Genomic DNA, 26,090 nt, shown 5'->3' on the forward strand with positions numbered 1-26,090 from the left:
GACAGAAACGGCGATTCAGTCGCGCCGGGGTTCGCATCGCCACAGACGGCGGCGGCTGTGCGCACGCGGCGCCACACTCAACATGGCGGCCCGGCCGCGCCGCGCACGCCACGGACCCTCTCGGAGGCCCCCTGATGGCCACACAGCGGGGTGCCCGCGGTGCTGCCTGCGCCGCGGAGCTGAAGACAAAGGGTCAGGCCGTGGCCGCACTCGGCGCAGCGCTGCCCCGGTGCGCGGGTCAGTGCGGGGCGAGTGGCGGGCTGAGGATCCCGGTTCTTCCCGCCCGGTTCGGCCGGCGGTGGGGCGGAACTGCGGGACGGGCGGCGCGGGGGCAGCCGCGGCGGGCGGCGGAGCGCGGCGGGCGGCGAGCGGAGCTGCATAAGATGGCGGCGGCGGGAGCTGAGGCGGCGGCCGAGGAGGAGAAGCGGCTGCCGGAGGGAGATCCCGAGTCGGGCGGGGACTCGGATGATGAGGGCGACTCGGACTCGTCTGGGGACGGCGAGGATGAGGAGAAGGAGAACGAGGCCGAGATCCAGCGGCTGGAGGAGCAGGTGGGCCCGGCGGGGCAGCGGGTGTGGCGGGAACGGGGATAATCCGTGTCCGTGCCCCGGTTTGGTGCTGGGGGCTGTCAGGGTGTGAATTTCCCTGCTCCTTGTGCGTTTCTTCCCGCTCGGATATTCGGGGATTTAACGCCGTGAATGTTTGGAGTCTTAGATGGAAGTTGAGCAGCTTGGGATTTTTTTTTAATTTTTTTTTTTTTTTTGAAAGGCAAATAAGAGGGAAGTGTAGTAGGCAGTTTGTGTTCATTGAGAAATGTGAGCCGGCTTCCCGCGGTTTTTTATCGCCTTTAAAGAAATGAAAGCGCAATTCTCTCTGAGCAGTGGCCGAGGGAGCGGCCGGGGCTGTGTCTGGGGTTAGGTTAAATCTGAGTGTGAAAAACGCCAATCATTTAGTTTTTAAAGTTTTGAAAGTTTAATAATAATAAAATGTTTATAAAAATAGTAATACAATTAGAGTAATAAAGTTTAGAGTTAGGACAATTACAAGACAATAAAAATCAAAGAATTACGGACGTCCAGATGCTCTCGGTCACTAAGTCACGAAAAGCATCCCTTGTGAACAAAGGAATAACCTTAAAAGCAACAGCCTGTTGCATATTCATATATCTCATACATGATGCATAAATTCCTTGCAAATTACGAACTTTTCTGGTTTTTGTCAACTTCTCCTTAATCCTGTTGGTTCCACAAAGATGGAGAGAAGGTGGAAGAATGTGTGATTTATTTTCTGACTTTTTCGCGTCCATCACTCAACAGGGCTTTTAAAATTATTTTTTTGTTGTTGTTTTTTAAAGCTTTCCATCAATGCTTTTGACTACAACTGTCACTTGGATCTGATCAAGCTGCTGCGGCAGGAGGGAGAGCTGGTGAAGCTGCGCAGAGCTCGGCAGAAGATGAGCGAGCTCTTCCCCCTCACTGAAGGTACAGAGCATCCTCTGCTCCCTGCAGGTGAAGCATCACCCATGCAAGATGCTTCAGCAGTGAAATAAAACATTCAGGCCAAATTTTCATCACCCTCTCTCAGGGGAATGTGATCCAGAGCTCAGCAAACTCCTGCTAAAAATTTCATAGGCAAGCAGCAAAGAAAATTCCCTGCTGGTGGAAATTGCGGGTGCTTGAAGTGGGGATTTTTCTTTTATTGCAGGGGCTGTGGGGTTTTATTATTGGAAAGGGGTGGGGAGGCCCTGGCAGAGGTTGCTTGGAGAAACTGGGGCTGTTCTTGGATCTCTGGAAGTGCTCCAGGCCAGGCTGGACAGGGCTTGGATCAACCTGGGATAGTGGAACTTGTCACTGCCCATAGCAGGGGGTGGAATGGGATGATTTTCTAAATCCTGAGAAATTCCAGCTTTTCCCTTTAGTAGAAATGTGCTTGTTCAGCACCAATTTAAAAGCTTTCTGCCTAACTTTTACTTGAAATTAATTAGAAATTGTGGAGGCTAAAATTCCTCTATCTGCCTTACTCCCCCTCCTTGGTTTTAATTTTTTTGCTAAAAACTCATCAAGTGGGCATAACTTGTTATTTCTGAATATTAATGATCTTCTCTAATATTTTTTTCCTTCCAGAAATTTGGCTGGACTGGTTGAAGGATGAGATAAAAATGGCTTCAGAGATCTCTGAGAGAGAGAAGGTTTATGAGCTGTTTGAAAGAGCTGTCAAAGATTATATCTGTAAGTCATCAAAAAAAAATGTTTTAAAATGGCTTTTGTTGCATCCAGGTTTGGTTTTGTAGGGAAGTCTGTTGCTTCTGTTATAATGAAGAAATTGAGTCAAAATTTCAAACTAATTTCTAAAATGTGAATGTGGAGTGATGCAAAGGAAGGATGTGGTGTCTGGTCTCTGTAGTCCTCAGGAGATGCTGTAGCTTAAAATTTTGGGGATAAATCCCTGAGTTCTTTGGGAATTGGGGTAAAGAGCTGGAAAAATGAAGCCTGAAGAAGTGGAGGGAATATGGAGGTAAATCCCCCCAAAATTTGTGTACAGAATGTCACATCAGTGACATTACCTGGTATTGGTGATCCCTCAGGAAGAAGGAATGGAGGTGGAGAAGTGAGGAATTATCCTCTGGATCTGCTGGATTTCATTTGGGGTTTGGAGGCACTTCTGGAACCCAGGGCAGTCCCAACCTGGGGGTCCCTAAATGGAATTTGGAGTTGGTGGGAATGGTGCCAGGCACCCAGTGCTGTTCTCCCACCTCTCCTTCATCTGCAGGACTCAGCTGCTTCAGGAGTTGCTGTTCAGGGAAATTCAGGAGTTTGGAAAGAGAAGTAGGAGGAGCTGTTTTAATCTGAATTATTCCAGAATGTGACAGCTCTGTGGTCCCAGCTCAGGAAACAGGAATTTGCTGTTCAGGCATCTTGGTGCATCCCTCCTGTGGTTTGTGTGGCAGAGGTGACAGGTGGGGCCAGTCCCTGTCTACAAAACCACAGGAGTGACACCATTCAGAAGGAAACTGGGGCTGCTGCTGCTGAGCCAGCAGCATAAATACAATCCCCAAATATTTTAACTTTTTCGGATAAAAAACAACATTGCCACGTGTTATTCTATTTACACGCAGCACGAGGTATTTGTGGGAAGCAGAGCTGCATTTCTTTGTATTATTTTTTAAAAGATCAAATCACCTGCTTCTCCTGACCTTGTTTAGGTCCTGAAATTTGGCTGGAATATGCCCAGTATTCCATTGGAGGCATTGGGCAGGAAGGAGGCATCGAGAAGGTTCGGTCCATCTTCGAGCGGGCTCTGACGGCCGTGGGGCTGCACGTCACCAAGGGCACGGCCCTGTGGGAAGCCTACAGGGAATTTGAGAATGCCATCCTGGAAACAGCACAGGTGAGCCTATCAAAACTCTACAATTCTAATAAAGATTTGTAGGGAAGTGATAATTTTATTTATTTTAGCTCTAGGCGCGCACTGGGATTTCTCTTGCTACAGAAATGTCCCTTCAAAGAGCTTGCACCCCTTAGGGATTCCCAGTCTTTTTTATTATCTCGCACTAATTTACATATACATAGAATCTTATAATAAGTTCATGCATATTTATTCTGTTAATTTCAAGTTACAATTTATAGTTAGCCTTTTGTACAAAGAACTCTAATCCTTTTGTCCCTTTTTGCAGAGAAGAAACTAAGAAGACTTCTTCTTCTCTTAGTTTCAAAGTTCAAAGGGCCCTTCTTATTTCTTTACCTTAGAAATTACATTTTTTTCTTCTTGGCTAGGACAGTTTTATAAGCACAGCAGAGTTAACAGACTAAACAGCATATTTACTCATTTTAGCAAGCTACTGCACAGTACACTTCACCTGAATCTGGATAGATTTTCTACTCTGTTAAATTTTACTCTATGTCACTTCCATCCCAAAAAAGCTGTGGTGCAGCTCCTGGAGTCGCCTGGAGCTGTCTCCTTCCTGTCGTGTCTCAGTTGTTTCTTCCCAGGTGTAGAAACCAACCCTGTGCTCCAGGAAAACCATTCTGTGGATTTGGCTGATAAAGTAATGGATTTGTGCTGCAGTAAAATCCTAAAATCATCTCAAATCCAGGAGCAAAGTTTGGCTCTGCTGCTGACTGAGGTGCCAAGAACAGCTTTAAATTGAAATGTTTCATTATTAAACAATGTTCTGTGGCTGTTTCTGCATAGAGTCAACCAAGTTTAAATTCCTAGACTATTCAGCTTTTAACTCATTTATTATTTCACAATTTGTGGAGGAGGGTATTTTATCCACAGACTTTTGGATGAGGGTATTTTATACCTGGAAAGTACAGTTTGAAATCTGCAAAAGCCACCTTTCCAAGATGACCAGAATGGGAATGTTCCCTTATTTTTGATAATTTGCTACATAAGAGATGGAAGTTTAAAGATGTCCCTGCTCATGGTGGCAGTGGGGACTATTTGGTCTTAAAAGATCCTTTTCAACCCCTAACAAAGGAGTAACAGGAGGATGTTCTTTCATTCCCAAACACAATTAAGGCTGGAAGTTTTAGATCCTCTCCCCACACCCCAGGGATTTACTGAAACCCTCTTTGGCAGCACGGTGGGGTTGTGAAATGGCTCAGTCGCCTGCTGCTTCCTTGTTCTCAGGTGATCATTTCCCTGTGCTTGTTTCAGCTTTCAGTCAGGAATTCTTTTCCCATTCATCCCCCTTCCAAGGGGAGCAATTCCCAAGTTTAACTTTCCCAGCAGCGACTTGAGATGCAGGTTGGCCCTGTGTGCCCTTCAAGGATCATGTATTCACTTTGATCTCAGTTCCCTCAGCTCATAAACAATTCCCTCTCATGTCCATCAGCTCAGGCTGGAGGGAATGGATTGAATTTCCCTGTTTTTTTTTTTTTTGCTTGCAGCCAGCTCCTGGCAGCATTCCATCCCCGGAGCAGCAGCAGGTGCTGTGCAGCCAGCTCGAGAAGATCCACACACTCTTCCGGCGCCAGCTGGGGATCCCACTGCTGGGTAAGGGCTGGAATGCTGGGACAGAGGGCCTGGAGCAGCTGGGTGATGCTCCAGGCATCAGGATTCTCCTGGCACAGCCTCTCCAAGTGCAGCTGGAGGTCTTGTGCTGTCTTGGATGAGGCACAGATCCCTGCGGATCAGGAATGTTCTGAGTTGGTGGGATTCGGTTCACCTGGTTGGGATTTGAAGATGTTCAAAGTGCAAGCGAGGAGCACAAAATGTGATGTAAAAATGAGGAGTTCAGCTGTGATTGCTGCATAAAACCTTTGCTAGGGAATATCTGGCAGCTGGGTTGTTGGAATTCCTGCTTTAAGCTCCTTGAGTCCCTTTTCTTGCTCGTGGGAGAATATTAAGCACAGTTCTTTTGACTTCATTTCCATCTGGAAAGAATTTGGGTCCTCTTTTCTCTAAAGCCTTGGGGAAAATTTTGCCACTTTGGTTTTCTAATTCCAGTTGAGCAGCTTTAATACAACTTGCCCTGAGTTTGTTATAGGACACTGTGTGAGATTAAATGTCTGAATCCTTTAAGAACACAGCAGTGTGACAGTAAGAACCAAAAGAGGATAAAAATTTAAATATTTACTCTAAATAAATTATAAATACTATATCAGTAAAACAAGGAATTTGTCCTAGAACTGAACATAGGTTGAAATCTGAATTTTTAGTTTCATAAGTGCATTATTGATGGGATTTCATGTTTTAATAGACATGGAGGCTTCATATGCTGAATATGAGGAGTGGTCAGAAGACCCCATTCCAGAAACAACAATAAAGAACTACAAAAAAGCTCTACAGCAGCTGGAGAAGTGTAAACCCTACGAGGAGGCACTGGTAATGCTGGCACTTACACCTTCCTTCAAAACTAAGAGGGAATTGCTTTGGGGTGATTTATATTTTTTTTTCCAAATTTATTATTTTTCTAGTCACTAGCTGGGGGATTTTGTCAGCAGTGGGAATACTGACAATTATATACTGGGAGTACTGGAAATTATGGGATGCATTGAGTGTGCCAGACCACCCTTGGGTGCACATGAGGACTCTGGGTGTGTTTTCCAGGATTGGGTTAAGGGGAATAAACCCAGGATCTGACTGATTTCAGGCTTATTCAGAGATGTATGAAAATCAACAGCTGCTGATAGAGAGACAGATTTCTTGTGTGAAATCTTGCACAAGAGCTACTCTGAGGAACAGCTGAACTGTTGGAATCTTGCTTTGTTGAAGAGTTTGATGTTGTGTCTCCCTGGTTGTTTTCCAGCTGGGTGCTGAAACCCCAAAGCTGGCAGAATACCAAGCTTACATTGATTTTGAAATGAAAGCAGGTGACCCAGCTCGGATTCAGTTGATCTATGAGAGAGCTTTGGCTGAGAACTGCCTTGTCCCAGACCTATGGGCACGCTACAACCAGTATTTGGTAAGGAAGTAAACCCAGGAATGTTTGCACATTTATTTTCCTGCCTTTGTTTCTTTTTAATCTCAGTTGCTGATAAACAGCCATTAAGTTCTACCTCAGTCCTGTCCTTTAATCTGTAAATCTTCCAGAAACTGATTTTCACCTCACCTTTGGTTTCCCCCTGCTTTCAGGGATGTGTTTATTCCTCTTGTGAGCATTTCTCGCTTTTCTCTGCTCTAGCTGTGTTTTCTCTGCAGAATTACAGGGTGTGAGCACTGAAACAAACCCAGATGTTCAGCTTCTGTTTCCAGGGGGGTTTGTTAGTGCAGTTTGAAGCTGATGCTGAGCTCCAGAGGCAGGACAGAAGCTGGCTGGATTAAGGGATCAGGGTGACTCCCTGCAGGAGCTTATCCAGGCTCAGCTTTTCCATCATCTCTTTCTCTTCCCAGCTGGACACAGGAGGTTGCAGGTGGAACAACACCTCCACAAATAGGCTGGGTGTGCTCCTTCTTTGTATGCTTAACATTCTAGGAACAGTTGGGAATTCACTCAGTGCCTATATTTATTTATTGGGCAGAAAACACCTCACTAACCTGGTAGTTCTTTCCTGAGCATATTCTGCCTCACTGGAAGGTATTCACTGAGTTTTTAGGAATACAGAATTTAAAATACTCATCTGAGCTTTTTAAATATTAAATGAAAGTGCTGGGTTTTACGTGTTGGCTCTTTATAAGCTGAGTTTGTCTCGGGTGGTCTCTCTGGTTGACAGGAACTTTACTTTTTCTTGTGTGATTCTTTCAGGACAGGCAGCTGAAGGTGAAGGAATTGGTTTTATCCGCTCACGACCGCGCTGTCAGGAACTGCCCCTGGACTGTTGGGCTGTGGATTAGGTACCTGCTGGCCATGGAGAGGCACAGGGTTGAGCACAGCATCATTTCTGGTGAGGAAAGAATCAGCAATTGCAGTTCAGAGCTGCTCTCTGCACTCCAGACAGCCTGGGACAAATGGGACTTGCAGGATCTGTTCTTGTCCTGCTGCTGCCACAGGCAGCAGGTCCTGCAAGGGCAAAGCTGCTTTGCTTGAGCAGCTTCGCCCTGAGCAAGCAATGAACAGCTTGGGATGAACATTCCTGAGTTCAGCTTTTAAATTCACTTCCTAAACCAATTTATTGTATAGGATTTCTTTTCCTGTCTTCCTAGAAACCGGTGGTGTTTGTGTAGATATTTCTTTGTGCACTCACTGCAGCTTGCTAATTTTAACAGCATATGGGAAGTAACTGTTTTTTTCCCATTTTTCTTTCAGAAATGTTTGAAAAAGCTCTGAATGCAGGTTTTATTCAAGCAACAGACTATGTAGAGATCTGGCAGGCTTACCTGGATTACCTGAGGAGAAGGGTGGATTTTACACAAGGTCGGTATGATAAATACAGAATGAATATCTGTACTATTTGCTTTGTACTTCTTGGATATTACTTTTAAAAAGAAAATAAACAGCATTTTCATCTTTTACAAGAAATATTCTCTGGCCAGTTAATGTCTGTAAAAAATAAGAATTTGGTTGGTTTTCTATTGCAAAAATGCCCTGCCTTATATTTTTGATATCTGATTTTTAAAAATTATTAATGCAGTGACTTTTGCTCATTATAAAATTGTAAATTTAAGGAATAATAATGAGACGTAATAAATTTAATCTCCCCCCAGTCAATTCATTGTGGATGTTAAGGAGATGATTTTATTGGATGCGAAATGAAGACTAAATTATTATTTTAAGGCTGTTCTTTCTCGTTTTTCCTGCAGACTCCAGTAAGGAGCTGGAGGAGCTGCGCTCTACATTTGCACGAGCTGTGGAGTACTTGAAACAAGAAGTAGAAGAAAGTAAGTGAAATCATCCCAAGTTTTTTTTTCTTCAGTTTTGTAAGATCAGTTCTTCACACAATATTTGTCTTCAAGAATATTGAACGTTTCAGAAAGCTGCAGATAAAGATTTCATCTCCATGTGGGACCCGTTTAATAAACACTTATATTTCTGAGAGCCAAGTGCAACAAACAGTCCTTGTTTTTCTTCCTAGGGTTCAGTGAAAGTGGAGATCCATCCTGCACCATCATGCAGAACTGGGCAAGAGTTGAGGTGATGTTTCTCTCTGCTGTATTTAAATTTCTGAACCTGATAAAATGGATTTAAAATAAAATGTTTTAACATTCCAACCATGGAATGCAGTCCTTTCCCAATCCATTTTCCCTCTCCCCTTGCTCCTCTTCCTAAACACAAACCAATTGCTCAGTCTGATAAGTTATTAGGTACATTCATCAACAAGAAAAGGAAAAAATTCAGAAGCAGCTCTGTAATTTCTTTTATAATGACTAAAACCAAATGGATGTGGGAGCCAGAACCAAGACTGATGGGAGAGATGGGCAGGGAAGGACTATTCAGTAGAAGGATTGTGTCAGGTGTTTATTTTGACTCCTGTAAAGCTCAGATGTATCTTGCTGGGTCTGTCTTCAGCATCTGTGGGGTTTTTTTGGTTTGGGATTAATGATAAACAAATAATCCTGAAGGATATTTTGGATGCTCCTTTGCAGGCCCGCTTGTGTAACAACATGCAGAAAGCCAGGGAGCTCTGGGACAACATCATGACTAAAGGAAATGCCAAATATGCCAACATGTGGCTGGAATATTACAACCTGGAAAGGTAGTAATTCATTTTTTACTTACCTCATCTGTGGGAGAAGACAGTTTAGAACAAATGTGTTTTGTCTGGGTTTGCAAAACACCTTTGAGCTTCTTGGGGCGGCTCTGCTGTGGCTTCCAGGAGTGTGGCAGCAGCTGGGGAAGGAGGGGGAATGTTTGCATGGCTGGAATTGTGTGTGCTTTGGCTGGAATTGTGTGTGCTTTGTCCCCTCAGTGTCCTGTCCCCCCCTGCAGGGCCCACGGGGACACCCAGCACTGCAGGAAGGCTCTGCACCGAGCAGTGCAGTGCACCAGCGACTACCCCGAGCACGTCTGCGAGGTGCTGCTCACCCTCGAGAGGATAGAAGGTACCTGGGCACTGCCAGGGGGTGGCTAAGTGACAAAAAGTCTCTGAGTGACAGGCAGGAGGTGATTAATTAACAGAAGGTAACTATATGACTGGCAGAAGGTGATTAATTACTGCATCTCTTAGCCTGGTAAGGCAGAGGTGGCGCACAGGCTTTTGATCCTGTGTTTTGTGCTCTACTGAAGTCTCACTTTTCACTGCTGTCAAGTCCACAGACAGCTCTTTTCTTCCTTGCTTTTCTGAAATCACTGGATTTTTCCATGCCTTTTTGGAGTCTTGCATTATTAATGAGAGGTTTCTGCTCTGCTTGGCTCTTGGGTTTTTTTTTTTTTACCTTGCAGGCTAGTTGTTATAAATAGAATTTTCATGTGTAATGTTAAATATTACACAGCAAGTGAATGAACTCAGTGACTCTTATTTTTCTAGAATTGTATATTTGAATTATGAGAAAGCTAAATAAAAGGCTTTAAAATTTATTTTAATTTTATCCTTTAGGAACATTGGAAGACTGGGATGCAGCTGTTCAGAAAACTGAGAACAGATTGGCTCGAGTGAATGAGCAAAGAGCAAAGGTCAGAACTTTCTGTGAGCTACCAAAGCATTTTAAACACCTAAATTAAGTCCATGCTACCCTGAATGTCACATTTTTAATGGGGCTTCCCCCCACATAAGCCTGAAATGCCTTCAAGCCCTAGAACTATTGATTTTTACTTTAAAACTATGATTAACAACCTCTTGCTGCTTTTTATCTTTCTCCTTTTGCCCCTTGGATGGCCACAAGAGTGATGTGCCTTCAAGAAAGCTGTGAGAGCAAAGAATTGGGATGAGCTTTAAATGATGTCCCTGTTAGTGCTGGGGTTAGGAGAAAACCCTCTGGGCTCAGTGCTCAGGAAAATGCTCTGCAATCTGCAGCCAGTGTGAAAAAAAAAGAAATAAATCTGTGTTTTAGGCTGCTGAGAAAGAAGCTGCTCTGGCAAAGCAGGAGGAGGAGAGAGCTGAGCAGAGAAAGCAGGCAAGGGCAGAGAAGAAAGCTTCCAAAAAAGCCAAAAAAACCAAGATTGGGGACAAGCGCAAAGCAGACGAGGATGACGAGGGTGAATGGGGACAAGAAGAAGGTAAAAATAAAATTAAATTGAAACTTCAGAGCTCTGGCAACAGGGTTATTGGTTGTCTTGTGGTAGAGGGAGCTGAAGAATTGCCAGCACTGGTGTCTTTCCAGGGCTGCTTTCTCCTGGGAAGTGTTCAGTGTGGGAGTGAAATGCAAACAAGGCTAAATGATTTTATACCAAGAGAAACACAGGTTTATGAGAACTTCCAGAGTTTTCTTGGCGTTTCTTATTTTGGATATTGTGATTTTGGTTTTTTCTTCCCTAATTTTCCTTTAAAGTAGTTTTTCTGACTCATCCTATGATACTGATCTGTGTGTCTAAATTGGGTTATTAAGAATTGGTTCAGCTTCTTGGAGGTGGGAACAGAAGACTTTAATAGGTTGTTGCCCCTGGGATTTTTCTGAGATTTAGAGTTCTATTTTTTTTAAATAAAGAACCATTAGACAAAGAAAAGAACGTGAATCAGCAACTGTCAGTTATGACTGGCTGAAAAAAGGAACAAATATTCCAGTTGCTTTCATCTAAAGCTGTGTTGGTGGAATAATCTGTTGTTATTTGTTCTTTAAAAGCTGAGGGAGGTTTTTGTGTGGTGTCTTTAATACCTTTCATTGTATTTGTGCTTCCATGTGCCATTTCCAAGCACCACAGTGGGAATGGAGGGCAGAGGAGTTTCAGTGGGGAAGGAATGGGGTAATGTTCTGTAACATTTTTCAATTCCACCCATCAGAGCTGCCCAGCAAGAGGCACAGGGGAGAGGGTGATGGGGTGCTCCCTGAAGAGGACATGGAGGTGGAGGCTGGGCTCTTTGGGAGAGGTGAGAAGCCAGATGGGCCAGCAGGCCCCAAGGAAAAGGCATCCACCAGCCGCAAGGACATCCCCAAAGTTCTCCACGACAGCAGCAAGGACAAAGTCACTGTGTTTGTCAGCAACCTCTCCTACACCATGGCAGAGCCCGAAGCCAAGCTGAGGGAGCTCTTTGGGAGCTGTGGGGAGGTCGTGGAGATCCGAGCAGTGTTCAACAACAAGGGCACCTTCCGTGGCTACTGCTACGTGCAGTTCAGGGAGGAGGAGGCTGCTCGGCAGGCCCTGGCCTTGGATCGCACGGCTGTGGAGGGCAGGCCCATGTTTGTGTCTCCTTGTGTTGACAAGAACAAGAATCCTGACTTTAAGGTAAAGTTTTGCTGGTTCCTGTTGGACAGTGGATGTGGGGAAGGGAGTTGGTGGAATCTGTTGTGTCCAATTCATGTTACACTTCTTTTAACTCTCTTTTGTTTTCTTGGGGGGACTTTTTGCACCTTCTGTTACTTTACCAGGCACGAGGATTGACATAATTTACTCAAGAATGGCAGAAATCTGCTGATCTGAGCAGTTTAGTGATGGGATCTACCCGGGTTCAACTTCTGTAGAGTGTTCTTGGTCAGCATTTGTTACCCAGTCCCCTGGCTGGAGATGTTCTCTACTAGAGCTCAGTTGTGTAATCAGGGGATTTCTGCATTCTGGAGCTCCTGCACAGAAAAATTCAGTGTTCCCATAGTGACAGCTGAGCAAGAAGGCAATATTATAAATATATTATTATAGGAATTGGGCTCTGATCCTTCTGGATCCCTTCCAGCTCGGGATATTGTGTGATTGTCAGTGTCTGCCCTCATTGGGAAGGGGTTTAGTAGCATTTACTTGCAAGTCCTTGGTGTTTATATGCAAATATCTTCTGAAACACTGCTCATGGCTTTGAGGCAGTTTTGGATCCCACAAACAGGAATTACTTTTGGAGTGTGGAATTGAAATCCTTGGAATTTCTGGCTGGTTTGTGAACCAACATCTTTTTTGTTCCTTCAGGTGTTCAGGTACAGCACTACCCTGGAGAAACATAAACTCTTTATATCCGGTTTGCCATTTTCCTGCACTAAGGAGGAGCTGGAGGAGGTGTGTAAAGCCCATGGGAATGTGAAGGACATTCGACTGGTCACTAACAGAGCTGGAAAACCCAAGGTAGGCATCCTTAACACCCTCCTAGTTTTAAGGAATCCTTCAAAAAGAAGCTTGTCATGGAGTCTGGAGACAAAAAAGTTGGGTTGATTAAGTTGCCAGTGTGGTGTTGTATTAATATTTGTGGAAGAGCTTGGATTTATACAGCCCAGTGTGCCTTTGTGCAGAAAACCAAAGGAATTTTTCCAAAATACTTCCTAAATTGCATAAGAAAAATGGGATGGAGGAGAAAATGTTTACAGCATTTTCAGTATGGTAAAATCAGGTGACTCTGTAAAGGTTTGTTTTGTAAATAACTGGCTAAATGGGGTTTACCTGGTGCAACCAGTTCCCATCCTCCTTTCCTCAATTTCCTGAGGCTTTTGTTCCTAACATCTGCTGCAGGAAGGGATTTGCCAGTGAGAAATGAGCCCCCTCTCTGACAGGGCTCATTATTTCCATCCCTGAATAAATGACTCCTTGTTTAAATAAGGGATTCTGAACCAGTTGCTGTCCTGCCAAAACTCTGTCCCCTGTCTGTGTCTGTGTGGTGAGTCCTGTCCACAGGGACATCTTGGAAGTGGTGTTCATGGATTTAAATTGAATTTTCTTGCCCTTTGCATCACCTCAGGTGGAGTTCCTGTTGTGTGCTCACCTTGTAATGAGTGCTCTTGGGAATCCCAACTCTTGTTCTGAGCTTAGTTTGAGCTGGGATTGTGTGTAAACCACAGATGAATGTATTTTGGGAAAGTTATGTAAAACCTGATGCCTCTCCTGTGAAACTGGATAATCCAAAAAATGCAGCTTAAGGCTTTGAATGCCATTTAAAAGAGTAGCAGCAGGGAGAGGTGATGCCCTCCCTGTGCGAGCTTGTCATGGTACTTCATTATATTTACTTTAACAGCATTTCTGGAGTGGTTCTTTCCTTTTTTAATACTTTTTCCACACATGAGGGCATCAGGAGTAAGAGACAAGAAATACAAGTTTGTAAGGAGAACGGATTGGGAGTGATGAACATTGGGACTGAGCCATGTTGAGTTTCCCTCATTTACAAATTCCTCATCAGCTGTTACACAACCACTAAAACCTTATGTAGCTTCTTTCTTTTCTTAATTTAGGGCCTGGCTTATGTGGAATATGAGAGTGAAGCCCAGGCCTCACAGGCTGTGCTGAAGATGGATGGGCTGACAATGAAGGACCACGTCATCAAGGTGATGATCAGCAACCCCCCGCTCCGGAAGCTTCCGGACCGGCCTGAGCCCGGCAGGGCCTCCCTGCCCATGGCACCACGACAGATCTATGGAGCGTGAGTGAGGGAGGGGTGCCTGGCACTGCCTGCAAGGGAAATTCTGTGCTTTTTTAGTGCTAAAGTTTGGGAATCTTAGCTGGAATATGCGGGCTTAGAAAAAGGAGGGAGAGGGATTTTTTTATGTGGGCAAGGGGGAAGGGTTTCCCACTGCAGATGGGATATTGGGAAGGAATTCATCCCTGTGAGGGTGGGGAGGCCCAGAGAAGCTGTGGCTGCTCCTGGATCCCTGGAAGTGTCCAAGGCTGGGCTGGATGGAGCTTAGAGAAACCTGGGGTGGTAGAAGGTGTCCATGCCCATGGCAGGGGGTGTAACTGGGTGATCTTCAAGGCTTCTTCCAGCCCAAATCAGTGTAGGATCCTGTGAATCTGAAAGAACCATGAAAAAATGGGGTTTCAGATTGATGAGGAAAAGCAAATTTTTCCTCTTTATCAACAGAAACAGTTCTGTAGCAACGAGAGGATCAGGCACTGGCCATCCCCTTGGATCTGATGTCAGCACAGATCCTTAAATAACCTCCACATCCTCTCCCTCTGGAGAAGCAGCCATTGTTCCTAGTGAACATTAAAGCTGCTCCATCATCTTTTAGTGTTCCTGTATGGGATGAGCCCCTGTGGAAAAACAGAGCTTCAACCTGGGGACTGTAGGGTGGATGTTGTTTACCAGAACTCGGGGGTGCTTCAGAGACACCCATGGAAAGCTTTATCCCTGAAACAAATGACAGGAATTATATTGAAATGTGTATTCCTCGTAGCAGACAAGTCCTTGTTGTTCCCCCAAGCTAAAAGAGTGTGTTTTAATGGGAATTTTTTTCCCTTCCAGGCGAGGGAAGGGAAGGACACAGCTCTCCATGATGCCCCGGGCGCTGCAGCGTCAGAGCAACCCCATGGCCAAGGCTGAGAATGGGATGGTCCAGAACTCACCAGCAGCGTCCTCTGACCCCCCTGCAGAGCCTAAAAAGATGTCCAATGCAGATTTTGCCAAGATGCTCCTGAAAAAGTGAGCGAGGAGTGTGCACTCAGCGGGTCTGGTCCAATGTGAAATGCCTTTTGGAAGCCATGTTGTGTCCTTAAGCTTTGCAAGGAGAGAACGCCTGTCCCAATCCCGTGTAAATACTGGACTGCTGCATTCCTCGGGATCAGTGGAGGATGGTACAAATCCAGGTGGTGGTTTTGTTTGGTTTTTTTTTTCCTCTAAGAGCAAGGAGTTACACTTTTGTTCTGGTGAAATGGCATTAATGAGATCCCTCATATTGAGGGTAACGACGGGGGAAATATTTCCTGCACAGTTTGGATGCCACATGGAGTTTTTGGAGTACTTTCCACCAATTTTCTCTTTCATTGACGAATAAGATGCCATGGGAGGACCTCAGCAAGCTCCACTGGTCAGCTCAGACTGGGATTGCAGACATTCTCTCTGCCAACAGCCCCATTCTTCACCCAAACCCATGCACGCAGGGACTGTCGTCTCCTTCCATGCAGAATCCAACAGCAGATGCTCCAACTTCACCACAATGGCCTCTTTTAGTATTGGGAGAGTTTCTATACATATGTGTGTATATGTAGATACACAGATATACATATATATGTATCCAGTTCCTGTTCTGTTCCAGTTGACCTGTTTTTTATATGGTGTATTTGTAAAGGACATTGAGCTGATTCTTTTCAAGTGTCAGGAGCTGATCCTTAGGTGGTAATTTTTGTTTCCCACAAAGCTGGACGTGCTATTGCTGAGGACCAGGTTTTTTAGTTGTTTTTCGGTTGTTTTTTCCTAGCTAGCTCATGTCTTTTTGCAGGTGGTTTCTGTATGGTTTTGTACAACTGTGAAGTGCAAGCTGACGTTTCTCGGTTTATTAAACTCAAGTTCTCAAAGGTTTTCTATAAATACTGTTGCTTTTGTTTAAATGTGGGTGTTGGAACTGCACTTCTCCTCTGGCAGCTGGGTGATAGTGATGTACCTCACCTCTCAGGTGTGCTCAGTGTCCCTCAGGCCTTGAAGCAGCTCATTCCATCTGCTCTGAATATCCTGAAATCCCTTCAGCCATCACCTCAGACTTTCCAACATGTGATCTTGGATAGAAACATCCCTGCTTGACTACCCTGGAAGTCACCACCCAGAGGGGTGGATGTGAGGGGGGACCCCAGTGCTGAGTTCACTTGGACCACACAAACACTGCTGCAAATAAACACTATTTTCTGTGCTGATTTCATTTGGCTTTACTTTGAAATGATGACTCTGCTCATGTTGTCACATGGCTGAGGGAACCAGGATCTCTCCCATGGCTTCTCCTCCTCCACAGCCACTGCAGCCAAGTGTGCTCTGAAAACAGCCTCTTCCAAACCAAGATTTTAATATTAAAATAGTTTATTAATCTGTTACTAAAATAACATTTTTTCCCCCCCACAGAGCTCTAAAGTGCATTATTTATACTCGGGTTGCACTACAAAAATAACATGCTTTGTAAGGACAGGACACCTTTCCTCCTGTATTGTCTGCTTTCCCTGGCAGCAGTGCTCAGAGAACTCCTAGTCTCGTCCTGGTTTCTGCTTCCCAAAAATATGTCCTAAACTCCCTGTCAGGTAAGAGAGAGTTAAAAGGGAAGAAAAATAAGCCTAGGACAGCCCAGCAGCTTTTGTCAAGGGGTTAAATGCTCTAGACTGGGATTTTAAATAGAAGTTTTGTGAGCTTGGAGGTGGTGGGGTCAATGATGCTGTTACACACCTGACAGGTTTGGGGTAGGGAGATGTGTGGGTACTTTTACCTTAAAAACCAAGGAAAAAGTGATTCTTTGAACTGCTCAGCAGCTCCAGGCACTGCACTGCCCCTGCAGCACAGAGGCCTCGAGTGATTCTTGACACATTTACCAGAGTAATGACGTGACCAGTGATTAACTGTGAAAGCTCCCTTGCCTAGACTAAAGAAACTGAAGTTTTTTGGCAAACTTCCTGTACACATTCTTCCCAAATTGGCACAACTGGTGTCTCCTGGCTCTGCCTGATGACCTTTTCTGCCCACAGTTCTGCAGACAAGCTCCTTCCAGCCCCTCCACTGAAATGTCTAAGGACAGTTGTGCTTTCCCAGGGCTCCTCTTGGCTGAGGTTTTCCGAGTCCTTCTCCCTCAAGTAAGTCAGAGCTTTTCTCCTCTTGTTCCACTCCTATCACCTGTAATCCTAAACCAAACACTTCCCATTAGTACAAAACTCCCCCCAGGAAAGGCAGCTGAAAGTAAACATGCAAAGTGCCACAGAAACAGAAATGGGAGGGGAGAGATGCCTTTGGGCTGGAGTTCAGCCTCCTTCCTGCTCAGTACCTTTGTGATTGACACCAAAGTGTCTGGTGGACACAGCTGGGAGAGTGCTGTTCCTTCAGGGATCTGTTTTGGAGCTACAGGGAAGAGGCCACACAAAACCAACTCAGTTTAGACTTCGTTGAAGTCAGACAGTTGAGTTGACTGCCTGGGTGAAGGGTTGTGATTGAAGCAGCTCCTCAAAGCTCAGTTTTAAGGAGAAATTAAATTTTAGTTCATCTTTTTGAGCCCTCTGACATCTCTCCCCGCCCTCCTTCCAGTGCACAGCCATCATCCCCAGTTCTGTTTGGCATCATGTATATAAATAAATTATATTAATTTAATCAAATGTAAGACAGTTTAAATAAACAAAACACTCAAATGACACCTCCTGTCCAGTCATTCCCCAACAGGAACACCAAGTGCCTTGGAGTTCTGCTCTCCCTCAGCTTCACCAGCTCCTGAGTTTGCCCAAAACCCTTCAAGTCTTGACGGGGATGGTTTGTTTGCAGCGGGCGGCGCCGCCCGCCTCGGGCAGGCCCACGGAGTACTCGGTGGTGGCGATGAGCAGCATGTCCAGCGTGGTCTCGGTGCACTTGGCGATGAAGCGGATGAAGGGCCGCACGTCGCCCTCGTTGGCCACCTCCAGCACGTGGTAATACTCTGCCCGCTGCTCCTTGCGGATGGTGATGGGCGGGTACCCCGCCTGCATCAGGATCAGGTTCATCAGCAGCCGCGAGGTGCGGCCGTTGCCGTCCACGAAGGGGTGGATGTAAACCAGCTTGTAGTGCGCCAGCGCCGCGAACTCCACGGGGTGCAGGCCCATGGCGTCCTCCGAGTTCATCCACTGCACGAACTCCTCCATCTGCTTCTCCACGTCCTGCGGGTGGGGCGGGATGTGGTGGCCCACGAAGACCTGCGTGGCGCGGAACCGCCCGGCCTCCACGGGGTCGGCGTAGCCCAGCACGCGCCGGTGGATGTCCAGGATGTCCCTGCTGGTGACGGAGCCGATGCGCGACACCAGCGTGGTGTTGACGAACTTGAGGGCCGCGTGCATGCCGATCACCTCGTTCTGCTCCGCCAGGCTCTTCCCGGGAACGGCGTACCTGGTCTCGATGATGTGCCGGATCTCGGACAGCGTCAGCGTGTTCCCCTCGATGGCCACCGTGTGGTAGATGTGGTGGTAGTAGGATTCCTCCATCACCCGGCGCAGGGCGGAATTCCCTTTGGGAATGGCCATCACCTTCTTGACCTTGCTGTCGATGATGCTGAAGTACCTCTGGTCAATCTCCTCCACCAAGGGCAGCGTCCGGCCCCGGTTGCTCAGAGCCTTCTCGTTGTGGGGGGAGATGGTCAGAGCTTTGGAGTACAGATAGTCGGCCTGCAGGATGTCCTTCTCCTCCTCAGAAAAGATCCCAAACTCGTTCAGGGCGTCCACGTAATCCGGGTCCATTTTGAGGGCGTACAGGAAGAGTTTGTGGGCCTTCTCCCGCTTCCCTTGGCGCTTCATCTCCAGGGCTTGATTCAGAGCTGCTCTGGCTTCCAACTTCACCTCTGGAATGAAATGGTAACAGATAAAGGGCGGTGAGTTTTACTGGAAACTTCTGGAAATCTGGATTCCATGATCCTTCCAACTCAGGATATCCTATGACTGCTCACTGATATAAAAATGGAACAAAACCAGTCTTGAAGAACTGGAACAGATTTTGTGTTCCAGCTTTTCATCCCAGAGATTTATGCCGCATTTCCAGGCTGAGTATGAGGCAGCAAGTGTGGGGAGGCAGGACCTGTGGGCAGCAGGCTCAAGGTGGCCACAGGTGGCCACCAAACTGCTTCATGTGGGAGGAAACAGTGTTTTAACAGTGCTCCCTTGGCATTGTTTTAGGTGAAATTATAATGTTAGCACTTTTATGTTGGCTGCCAACAGCACTTCTGTTTTTCCACTGAACTATCCAACATTTTCCCAGCAGTAAGAGATTTAATGCAAACAAAGATACAGTGCTGGTATCGCAGTAATTCCTTTAAGTGTTTTCCAAATTAATGTCCTGGCTGATACTGGCCGTAGCCACAGCCTGACATTGCCTGAAAGGCTGTTCTGTGCCAGGATTTGGGGGTTAACGCTGTGTAGCCCAGATTTCTGTGCATTAAACCACCTCTCCGTGTTCCAGTTGCCTCCACAGAAGTTACCAGTACTGAAAACATGAGGAAAAACTCTGGAGAGATGGAGCAATGCCAGCACAGGGCCTTGGAATGCAGTCAAGGAGCTGGTGAGGGCCTGCCTGACTTCAGGGTCATTTACAGCCAGTGTTAATTGCACTTAATTGCAGTTTGTTACCATCAGGGTACAGTGTCACTCCCATCAGGGACGTGGCCAGGAAGGAGGTGAAGATCTCTGGGTTGGTTCTGGGGGCTTGCAAGAGCCCTCTGGAAATCACCTACCCCAAGCCCCTGCCAAGGCAGGGATACATGGAGCAGGGAGGTGGGTTTGGAACATCTCCATGGAGGGAGATGCACAACTCCATGGGCAGCTGTCCCTCATGGAAAGAGCTTCCTCCTCATGCTGAGGTGGAACTTGTGTTTTAGTTTACTGCTCCTTGTCACTGAGCAGAGCCTGGCACCATCCTCTGCACCATCTCCCCTGGAGATGCTTGTATGGATTGCTGAGATTCCCTCCAGCCTTCCCTTCTCCAGACTGAGATCAGTCTCTCCTCATCACAGAGATGCTCCAGACCCCACATCCCCTCTGTGACCTCTGCTGGACCCTCTCCAGCATCTCCTGGACCTGAGGATGCCCCTCTCACCTGGGGATGCTTTTCCCTTCGGCACCAGCAGCTCCAGCCCCTTGGAGGTGACGCTCAGCTCCGTGCTCTGCCCCGTGAGCCGGCTGATTCCCGAGGAGCCCAGCCTGCTCCTCAGCAGGGACAGTCCCTTCAGCACAGCGTGCCACTGGTTGTCCACAGCCGCCAGTGGCAGCAGCAGCATCACCAGGGAGCTCAGCAGCAGCACCAGCACGGCCGCCCAGCGGACACGGAGCCACAGGGACACCCACTGGAGCTCGGGGTCGGTCGCCATCGCCACCAGGTTCATCCTGCTTCCAGCACGGCCACCTGGAGCATCTCCCTCGCCGCTGCTCCCACCTGGGGACACACAGGGGCTCTGAGTGCTGTGCTTTTGTTGAAATAATCAGGGGTACAGACCCAAATCTGACTCCGACACGGCTTTCGAGCCGAACATATTTTATATTCTATCATTATATAACTTAAATCTTAATTATTTAACTTATATTGTTCTGTTGTATACATTGCGTGAGTTTCTCGTGATCTTTCTCAAGCTTCTGACCAGTTTCTCATGATTATTCTTACGACTAAACAGTAATTATGTTTACTTACTAAACAATCATCACATCTAACAATTCTATCATTTATCATGCAGTAGCTCCACAGGTGCAGTTCTAGCAAGGTACAAAGCCCACACGTTCCCAGGGTATTTTCTCAGGGCCTCCTAAGCTTCACTTTCCTTCTAACCCTAAATCCCCATGATTTAAAAACCCTTTTACTATCCGGTTCCGCGGGGATCACGGAGCGCACACTCTCCTCCGGGCTTGTGAGCCATCCCCAAGCCAGAGCTTCGTGCACCGCTCCGGGATCCCTCCCCACGCTCCGCTTCTCCTCCACCGGTGTCTGAACCCCGGGGGAATCCCGCCGGGTCTTCTCTGCCCGGTACCCGCCGCTCCCCTCAGCCCAGGCGCTCCGGCGCTGTCCCTGTCCCGGTTCCAGTTCCCTGTACCCGTTCCCGGTTCCCGTTCCCGGTTCCCGTTCCCGTTCCAGGTTCCCTGTACCCGTTCCCGGTTCCCGTTCCCGGTTCCCGTTTCCCGTTCCCGGTTCCCGTTCCCGGTCTCTCCCCACCTTTGCCGCCTCCCGGTGCCGCCCGCTGCCGGCTCCCGTAGCCCCGCCCCCGGCCCCGCCCCCCGCGCGCTGCCATTGGCCGAGCCGCTCCACAGCTCCTCTCCCATTGGCTGCCGCAGCGGACGCGTCCCTCGCGCTCCTCCCCTCCGCTTCCTGCACCGACTTCCGCATAGCGCTGCGGACAGGGCGCGGGAGAGGCTCGTGGAGGGTGGGCATTGGCGAGAATACACGTCAATCATATACGCACAGCCAATGAGAAGGGAGAGTGGGGAGTGGGCGGGCACATTGCCATATAAGGGCATGTCGTGCTGTTGCTAGGCGACGGGAGCGCGGCGGGGCTCGCAAAGGGTTAATTAAATTCCATGGCGTTCCATTTGTGGCCATTTCCATGGAAAATCACCTCTGTCTGTTGATACAGAGCTCCCGTTGCCCACCCGCGGCCCTTCGGGATATTGCCCTCTTTATTTTTGGCCTGAAGCTGCAGGTGTTCCCCACCTGTGCCTCTCCTTCTGCTGCAGGCCAGGAACAGGGAGAGATGGGGAAAAAAGTTGAGGGAAAAGCTAATATTATAAATAATTGCAGGGAACTCCCTCAGAATCAGTATCTAGCAAGGTGATAAGGTGGTTTTCTACCAGATGCAGGAGGGAAAAAATAACCTGGTTTGTCAGAAATGGATTCAGGGGTATTTAAACTGTATTTCAGAAGGAGCTGTGCCCATGCCCAGCATCCCAATCCATGTTAGCTTCGTGCTGCCCCCACTCCATCCTCCTTCCTCTGCAAATGGAGTTCCCAGAGACAATCCCCCTTTGGGGCTTGTTTTCAGCAGGAAAAGCAGGATGGTTGTTTTTACTGTTGGACAAGAGCAGCTGGGTGAGCTGTGATGATGGATGAGCCATCGTCCCTAACCCAGCCTGCGGGATCAGCTCTGGGATCCCTGCAGCTCACGGAGCCCCAGGCCACCCCTGCAGCCCCAAATGTCCCCCAAGGCAGCAGGAGCCTGGAGATGCCTGCAGAGAGCTTTGGGGGAGCAAATCCCTCCTCTCCCCCTGTGTTTTCCTCAGGGATCAGGCACCTAAAGCGAATTCTGGCATAATTGTGGAGCAGGGATGAGTTTTCCTTTTTAAATGGTGATAAAGACACTTAGCATCTATTCCCTAATTAAATCTACTCCAGCAGAGCAGCTCAGGCAGCAGTGCCTGGTGGCTCATCCCAGCTCTGATGCCTCTTGGTGCCTTTGGAAGGTCCAAGCTGAGGGAGAAGCTGACGATGCTACCTCGTCCTTGGGAACACTGCGGATCCTTGGCACTTCCTCAGTGTGGATCCAAGGATTTCCACGTGTGACTCTGTCAGGAGCAGCAAGGGGAGATCCCAAAGGTGGGAAGGGAGCTGTGGCACATCAGAGCTCCCAGTCCTGCTGGGTTGCCCTGGGAATTCTCAATGTGCTTGGACACGGATCAGACAGATCCCAGCTGGACCCTTGGGGGAATTTACATTCGGAGCAGCATTCCAGAGGGATCCTGGAAGTTTTAGCGTGAGGCTGGGGTTGGTTCCTCTCCATCCCATGGATTTGGGTCGCTCCAGCCGGCAGATGGCACTGACTCCTCTCCTGCTCCATGGGAACATCCCAACCTGCTGCATCCCCCCACTTCTGCCTTTGGAGGCACCGATCCTGCAAAACAGATTTGGGGGTTGAGTAAGGCCCTGGCTTCCTTCTGGAACTGTTTGTGCTGGGATAAAATTCCCTCAGGGATTCCTGGGCTCCTGGGTGTACCAGCAGCTCAGAGCTTGTGCTTCCCAAGGCTGATCCTTGGGATAATTTGCCTGGCACCCCTTTGGAGGATGTGATCGGGGTGTGGTCAGGCAGGTGCATCAGTGCTGTTCCTTCCTGGGGTGGGGAAGGTGCCCTGAGATGATCTGGAAATTCCCTTCCCACCCAAACCATTCCATGATGTTCTCCAGCTGCCAGAGGAGCAGTGGGATGGGGGTGGCCACCCCTCCTGCCACCGAGGGGACATCACACCCCGTGTGCTGCATCCTGAGCAGCTCCAGCTCCAGCCAAGCCCCATCCCCAGGGTAGGACGAGGGAGGAGGGTGGGAGTGCCGTGGGAGCAGATTACAAAAGGAGCTATTTTTCCTTTAAGCTTCTCATCTCGCCCCCTGCTTCGGTCCTGACAGCTGTCAGAGCTCAGCAGGTGCCAGGGGAGATTTGGGAGGGCACAGAAGCAGCTTGGCACGCTCGAGGGTGGCACTGCTTGTGGGTGCTGCCAGTGCCACTGTCAGAATTTGTGGGTATTGATGATTCTGAGATTGTAAAAGTCTCTGTCTGTCAGCCCCACTGCCAAAGCAGAAGCCATAATTGGTCTGTGCTGGTTTCAAGGTTGCTTATTCTGTTTATCTCTAACATGTTCTGCTGCCCTGCCGCAGCTCTGTCCTGCAGGGCAGCGTGTGGGGCTCTGCCCTCAGTGGGATGTGACAAACATTAAATACCACAAACTACCTGTGCTGGATTTACAATAACGTGCCAATATCTGTCACCTACGTTGGACAGTGTGTCCCCAGCCTGAACCAACAGAAAAATGCCAACACCACAGTGAAACATGGAGGGCATGAAGAAGGAGAAAAAGGACAAGACACACCCAATTTCCTCCATCTTGTCCCCTTTGGACCCCTAATCTAGAATCCTAAAATTTTACTTTTGCACCCGTGCCACACTTAATTATTACTGATATCAAACACTCAGAGCTGGTAATTCATCCTGTAAGGCTGAAAACTCTTTTCCATGGACAGAGATCACAGCCAGTGTCTCTGGGGGCTCTGTCCAGGGGGGTCCCAGACCTGCCAGGGCAGCCAGAGGGAAGCTCTGGGTTCCCACGTGCCACCAGCTGTGGGGACAGTGCTGGCCCCGAGTTTTCCATGTTCTTCTGGTCTTGGACGGCCTCAAGCTCTTCCCTGCTTGGATTTCACTTCAACCCCCCCTGTTTAAATGTGGGGATGACTGGATCCTCCTGGATTTTTGTTTCCCTTGGTGATGGTCAGCTCCAGGCTGGAGGAAATTCCTCGTGGGCAGCAATCCCTGTCCTTTGGGACCAGGGTGTCCCGTGGGATGTCCTGGAGGCCACCTGGGAGTGCTCTGGGGACAGCCCTGTGCTGTGGAGGGACATTTTTCCTTAAAAGTGGCAGGAAAGGGGACAATGCTCAGTCACCATGGCAACGGCAGTGCAGGGATGCTGGGGACAGAGCTGTGTCCTGGCAGAGGTGCTGGGGAGCTGCTGCAGGTCTCCTGTCCTGACCCTGGGCTGAAAATTCCTTTGGAGCTGGAATGTTAAATTCAACATTAATTTGAATTAATGGCTTTGTTGTCAACAGGAAGAGGGAGGGGGCAGTGCCAGGCTCCCTGTCCCTTCCCAAAAGGAATGCCACTGGCAGCTCCCTGCTCGTGTTTGGCAGCTGAACAGGAGCAGTGGGAATTTGCAAATAAACCCAGCAGAGATGGGGAAAAACTCAGGATCTAATGCAAGCAAGAGAAATCTCGTTTTCTCCTGGAATTTCAGGGGTCTGAGCAGCAAACAAACAATGATTTCCCTGTGCCTTTGCTGGTGAAATAAAATAAAATTTTATTAGAATTATAGAGTTTGTGTCCCTGGGTAGATCCATAATTCCTGAGAGACAGGGGAGCGGATGCTGGCTGGTGGATAACTGGGATAATGTCACAGATCAATCCAGAGAGACCTGCAGGGGTTTAGAGGTGCCTCCATCCCTCTAAAAAAGAAGCAATTCCATGTTGTGCTCCCTTGGTGTGAAATCTGTTGGAGTATAGGAACAGGAATTTTGGCTGGGATTTAGGAAACCAGTGCTGCTGAAGAGGAATCAAAAGGAGCTGGTGTTTCTTTCCAGCATATCTTGGATTTCTCCCTAATCCCATGGCACAGGAATTCACATGTTCTCCTGTTGGGAAGGGAAATTCCCTTTCCTTCCCCTCTCACAGTCATGTTACAAATTGGAGATAAAGCAGGAGGCTGCTGGGGGTGGGAGAGGGCTCAGACCTCCCAGGGAATGGCTCCAGCTCCTGCCTCCAGCAGCCTGTGGCAATTTTCATTTCCATGGAAAACCAGCCCAAGCCTTCCCAGCTCAGCTGGCATTTTTCTGGTATCCCAGTGATGTTCAAATCGATTCTCTGCCTAATTAGCTTGTAAATCCTATTCCAAGGTTTGGTTTTTTTGATTTTTTTTTCTCTCTTTTTATGTGTGTTAGGCTGTGGAAGGAGAAATGCCATGAGGAAAAGCATCTGCTTCTCTTTCTTCCACTGCTGCTGCAGCGGATAAGGACACAGCTCTGGAATTGCCTTTTCTTGTGGGGAGGGGAGAGAGACTCTTGGGGTGTTGAAATTGAGATTTCTCTGGAGGATTGGAGCCCCAGATGTGTTGGGAATCAGAGGCAGAGGGTGGGAATGGATCCCTTGTGGCAGCAGGGAGGCTGTGGATGCACAGGGCAGGAATGAGAATGCATCAGCCTTGGGAAAAGTGTTTGAGGGTCACACTCCAGCAGGAATTAGGGAGGTGTCCCAGCATCAGCTGAGTTCCCTGTGCCTGGCATTCCTGAAGAATGGGTCAGGATCCAGAGCCAGAGCACAACTTCTGGAAAAGGCACCCAAATAAGGACAGCTTTGACAGCAATTTTTTACTTTTTTGGGTTTTTTTTGCCAAGTGTTTGTGGAAAATCCATCAGGAATTTGCCTTTCACTGTGATTTTTTATTGCACCTTTGGGATCTGAGCAAGCTGTGCCCTCTCTCCAGGACCTGCCTGGGTGGGATAAGATCCAGGGAAAGCTGGAAACTTGGCAAACTCCAGTGGCAGAAAGTGAACCTGGTGTTGCTTTTTAAAGGCTCTGAGTAAACATCCCAGGAACTGCCAGTCCGTGGAAAACTGAGATAAGGGAGTCTCTGCTCTTACTGGTGTTACTGGTCCAGCACTCCTTTTGGGATCCCTGTCCTGGGATTGCTGCCATCCCCCTTCCCGTGGCATCCTTTGGAGCAGCTCCTGGATCCCACCGGTACCATGCTGGCACTGGTTTGTACTGGGAGCACTGGGAGGGGGTGG

General features: G+C 47.9%; 2 protein-coding genes across 4 annotated transcripts; one reads left to right on the forward strand and one right to left on the reverse strand.

Annotated features, from left to right (window-relative positions):
* Window positions 1-15,686, forward strand: SART3 (spliceosome associated factor 3, U4/U6 recycling protein). The gene is made up of 19 exons (XM_002193757.6): window positions 1-551; window positions 1,355-1,481; window positions 2,124-2,228; window positions 3,203-3,387; window positions 4,893-4,998; window positions 5,705-5,829; window positions 6,254-6,409; window positions 7,190-7,328; window positions 7,691-7,798; window positions 8,185-8,262; window positions 8,457-8,515; window positions 8,968-9,077; window positions 9,311-9,423; window positions 9,918-9,994; window positions 10,372-10,537; window positions 11,259-11,701; window positions 12,368-12,520; window positions 13,615-13,802; window positions 14,625-15,686. The coding sequence occupies exons 1-19, from the start codon at window positions 135-137 to the stop codon at window positions 14,803-14,805; spliced, it is 3,036 nt and encodes a 1,011-aa protein (XP_002193793.6). The 5' UTR covers window positions 1-134; the 3' UTR covers window positions 14,806-15,686.
* Window positions 15,687-16,148: 462 nt separating this feature from the next.
* FICD (FIC domain protein adenylyltransferase) lies at window positions 16,149-21,069 on the reverse strand. 3 transcript variants are annotated; one of them, XM_030285500.4, is made up of 3 exons: window positions 20,994-21,069; window positions 19,890-20,225; window positions 16,149-18,642 (listed from the first exon to the last, which is right to left on the reverse strand). In XM_030285500.4, exons 1-3 carry the CDS (start codon window positions 21,067-21,069, stop codon window positions 17,570-17,572), a joined length of 1,485 nt encoding a protein of 494 aa, XP_030141360.4. In that variant the 3' UTR covers window positions 16,149-17,569. The 3 variants fall into 3 exon arrangements, with proteins under 3 accessions (XP_030141360.4, XP_041575207.2, XP_072792298.1); XM_041719273.2 differs by lacking the exon at window positions 20,994-21,069 and adding an exon at window positions 20,927-20,945 and having other exon boundaries at window positions 17,409-18,642; XM_072936197.1 differs by lacking the exon at window positions 20,994-21,069 and adding an exon at window positions 20,875-20,915 and having other exon boundaries at window positions 17,409-18,642.
* Window positions 21,070-26,090: the final 5,021 nt, after the last annotated feature.

The sequence above is a fragment of the Taeniopygia guttata genome, chromosome 15, assembly GCF_048771995.1.
Source record: "Taeniopygia guttata chromosome 15, bTaeGut7.mat, whole genome shotgun sequence".
Classification (NCBI taxonomy): Eukaryota; Metazoa; Chordata; class Aves; order Passeriformes; family Estrildidae; genus Taeniopygia; species Taeniopygia guttata.

What these genes read in the sequence shown, in the direction of transcription:
- FICD (XM_030285500.4), bottom strand. Translation starts at nt 21,069, where the DNA reads ATGGCAGCGCGCGGGGGGCGGGGCCGGGGGCGGGGCTACGGGAGCCGG. An exon ending in GGCACCGGGAGGCGGCAAAG is followed by an intron (nt 20,226 to 20,993) that starts GTGGGGAGAGAC and finishes GTGTGTCCCCAG; the next exon opens with GTGGGAGCAGCGGCGAGGGA. An exon ending in GAAGGGAAAAGCATCCCCAG is followed by an intron (nt 18,643 to 19,889) that starts GTGAGAGGGGCA and finishes ATTTCATTCCAG; the next exon opens with AGGTGAAGTTGGAAGCCAGA.
- SART3 (XM_002193757.6), top strand. Translation starts at nt 135, where the DNA reads ATGGCCACACAGCGGGGTGCCCGCGGTGCTGCCTGCGCCGCGGAGCTG. An exon ending in TGAGCACAGCATCATTTCTG is followed by an intron (nt 7,329 to 7,690) that starts GTGAGGAAAGAA and finishes TTTTTCTTTCAG; the next exon opens with AAATGTTTGAAAAAGCTCTG. An exon ending in CACCCTCGAGAGGATAGAAG is followed by an intron (nt 9,424 to 9,917) that starts GTACCTGGGCAC and finishes TTTATCCTTTAG; the next exon opens with GAACATTGGAAGACTGGGAT.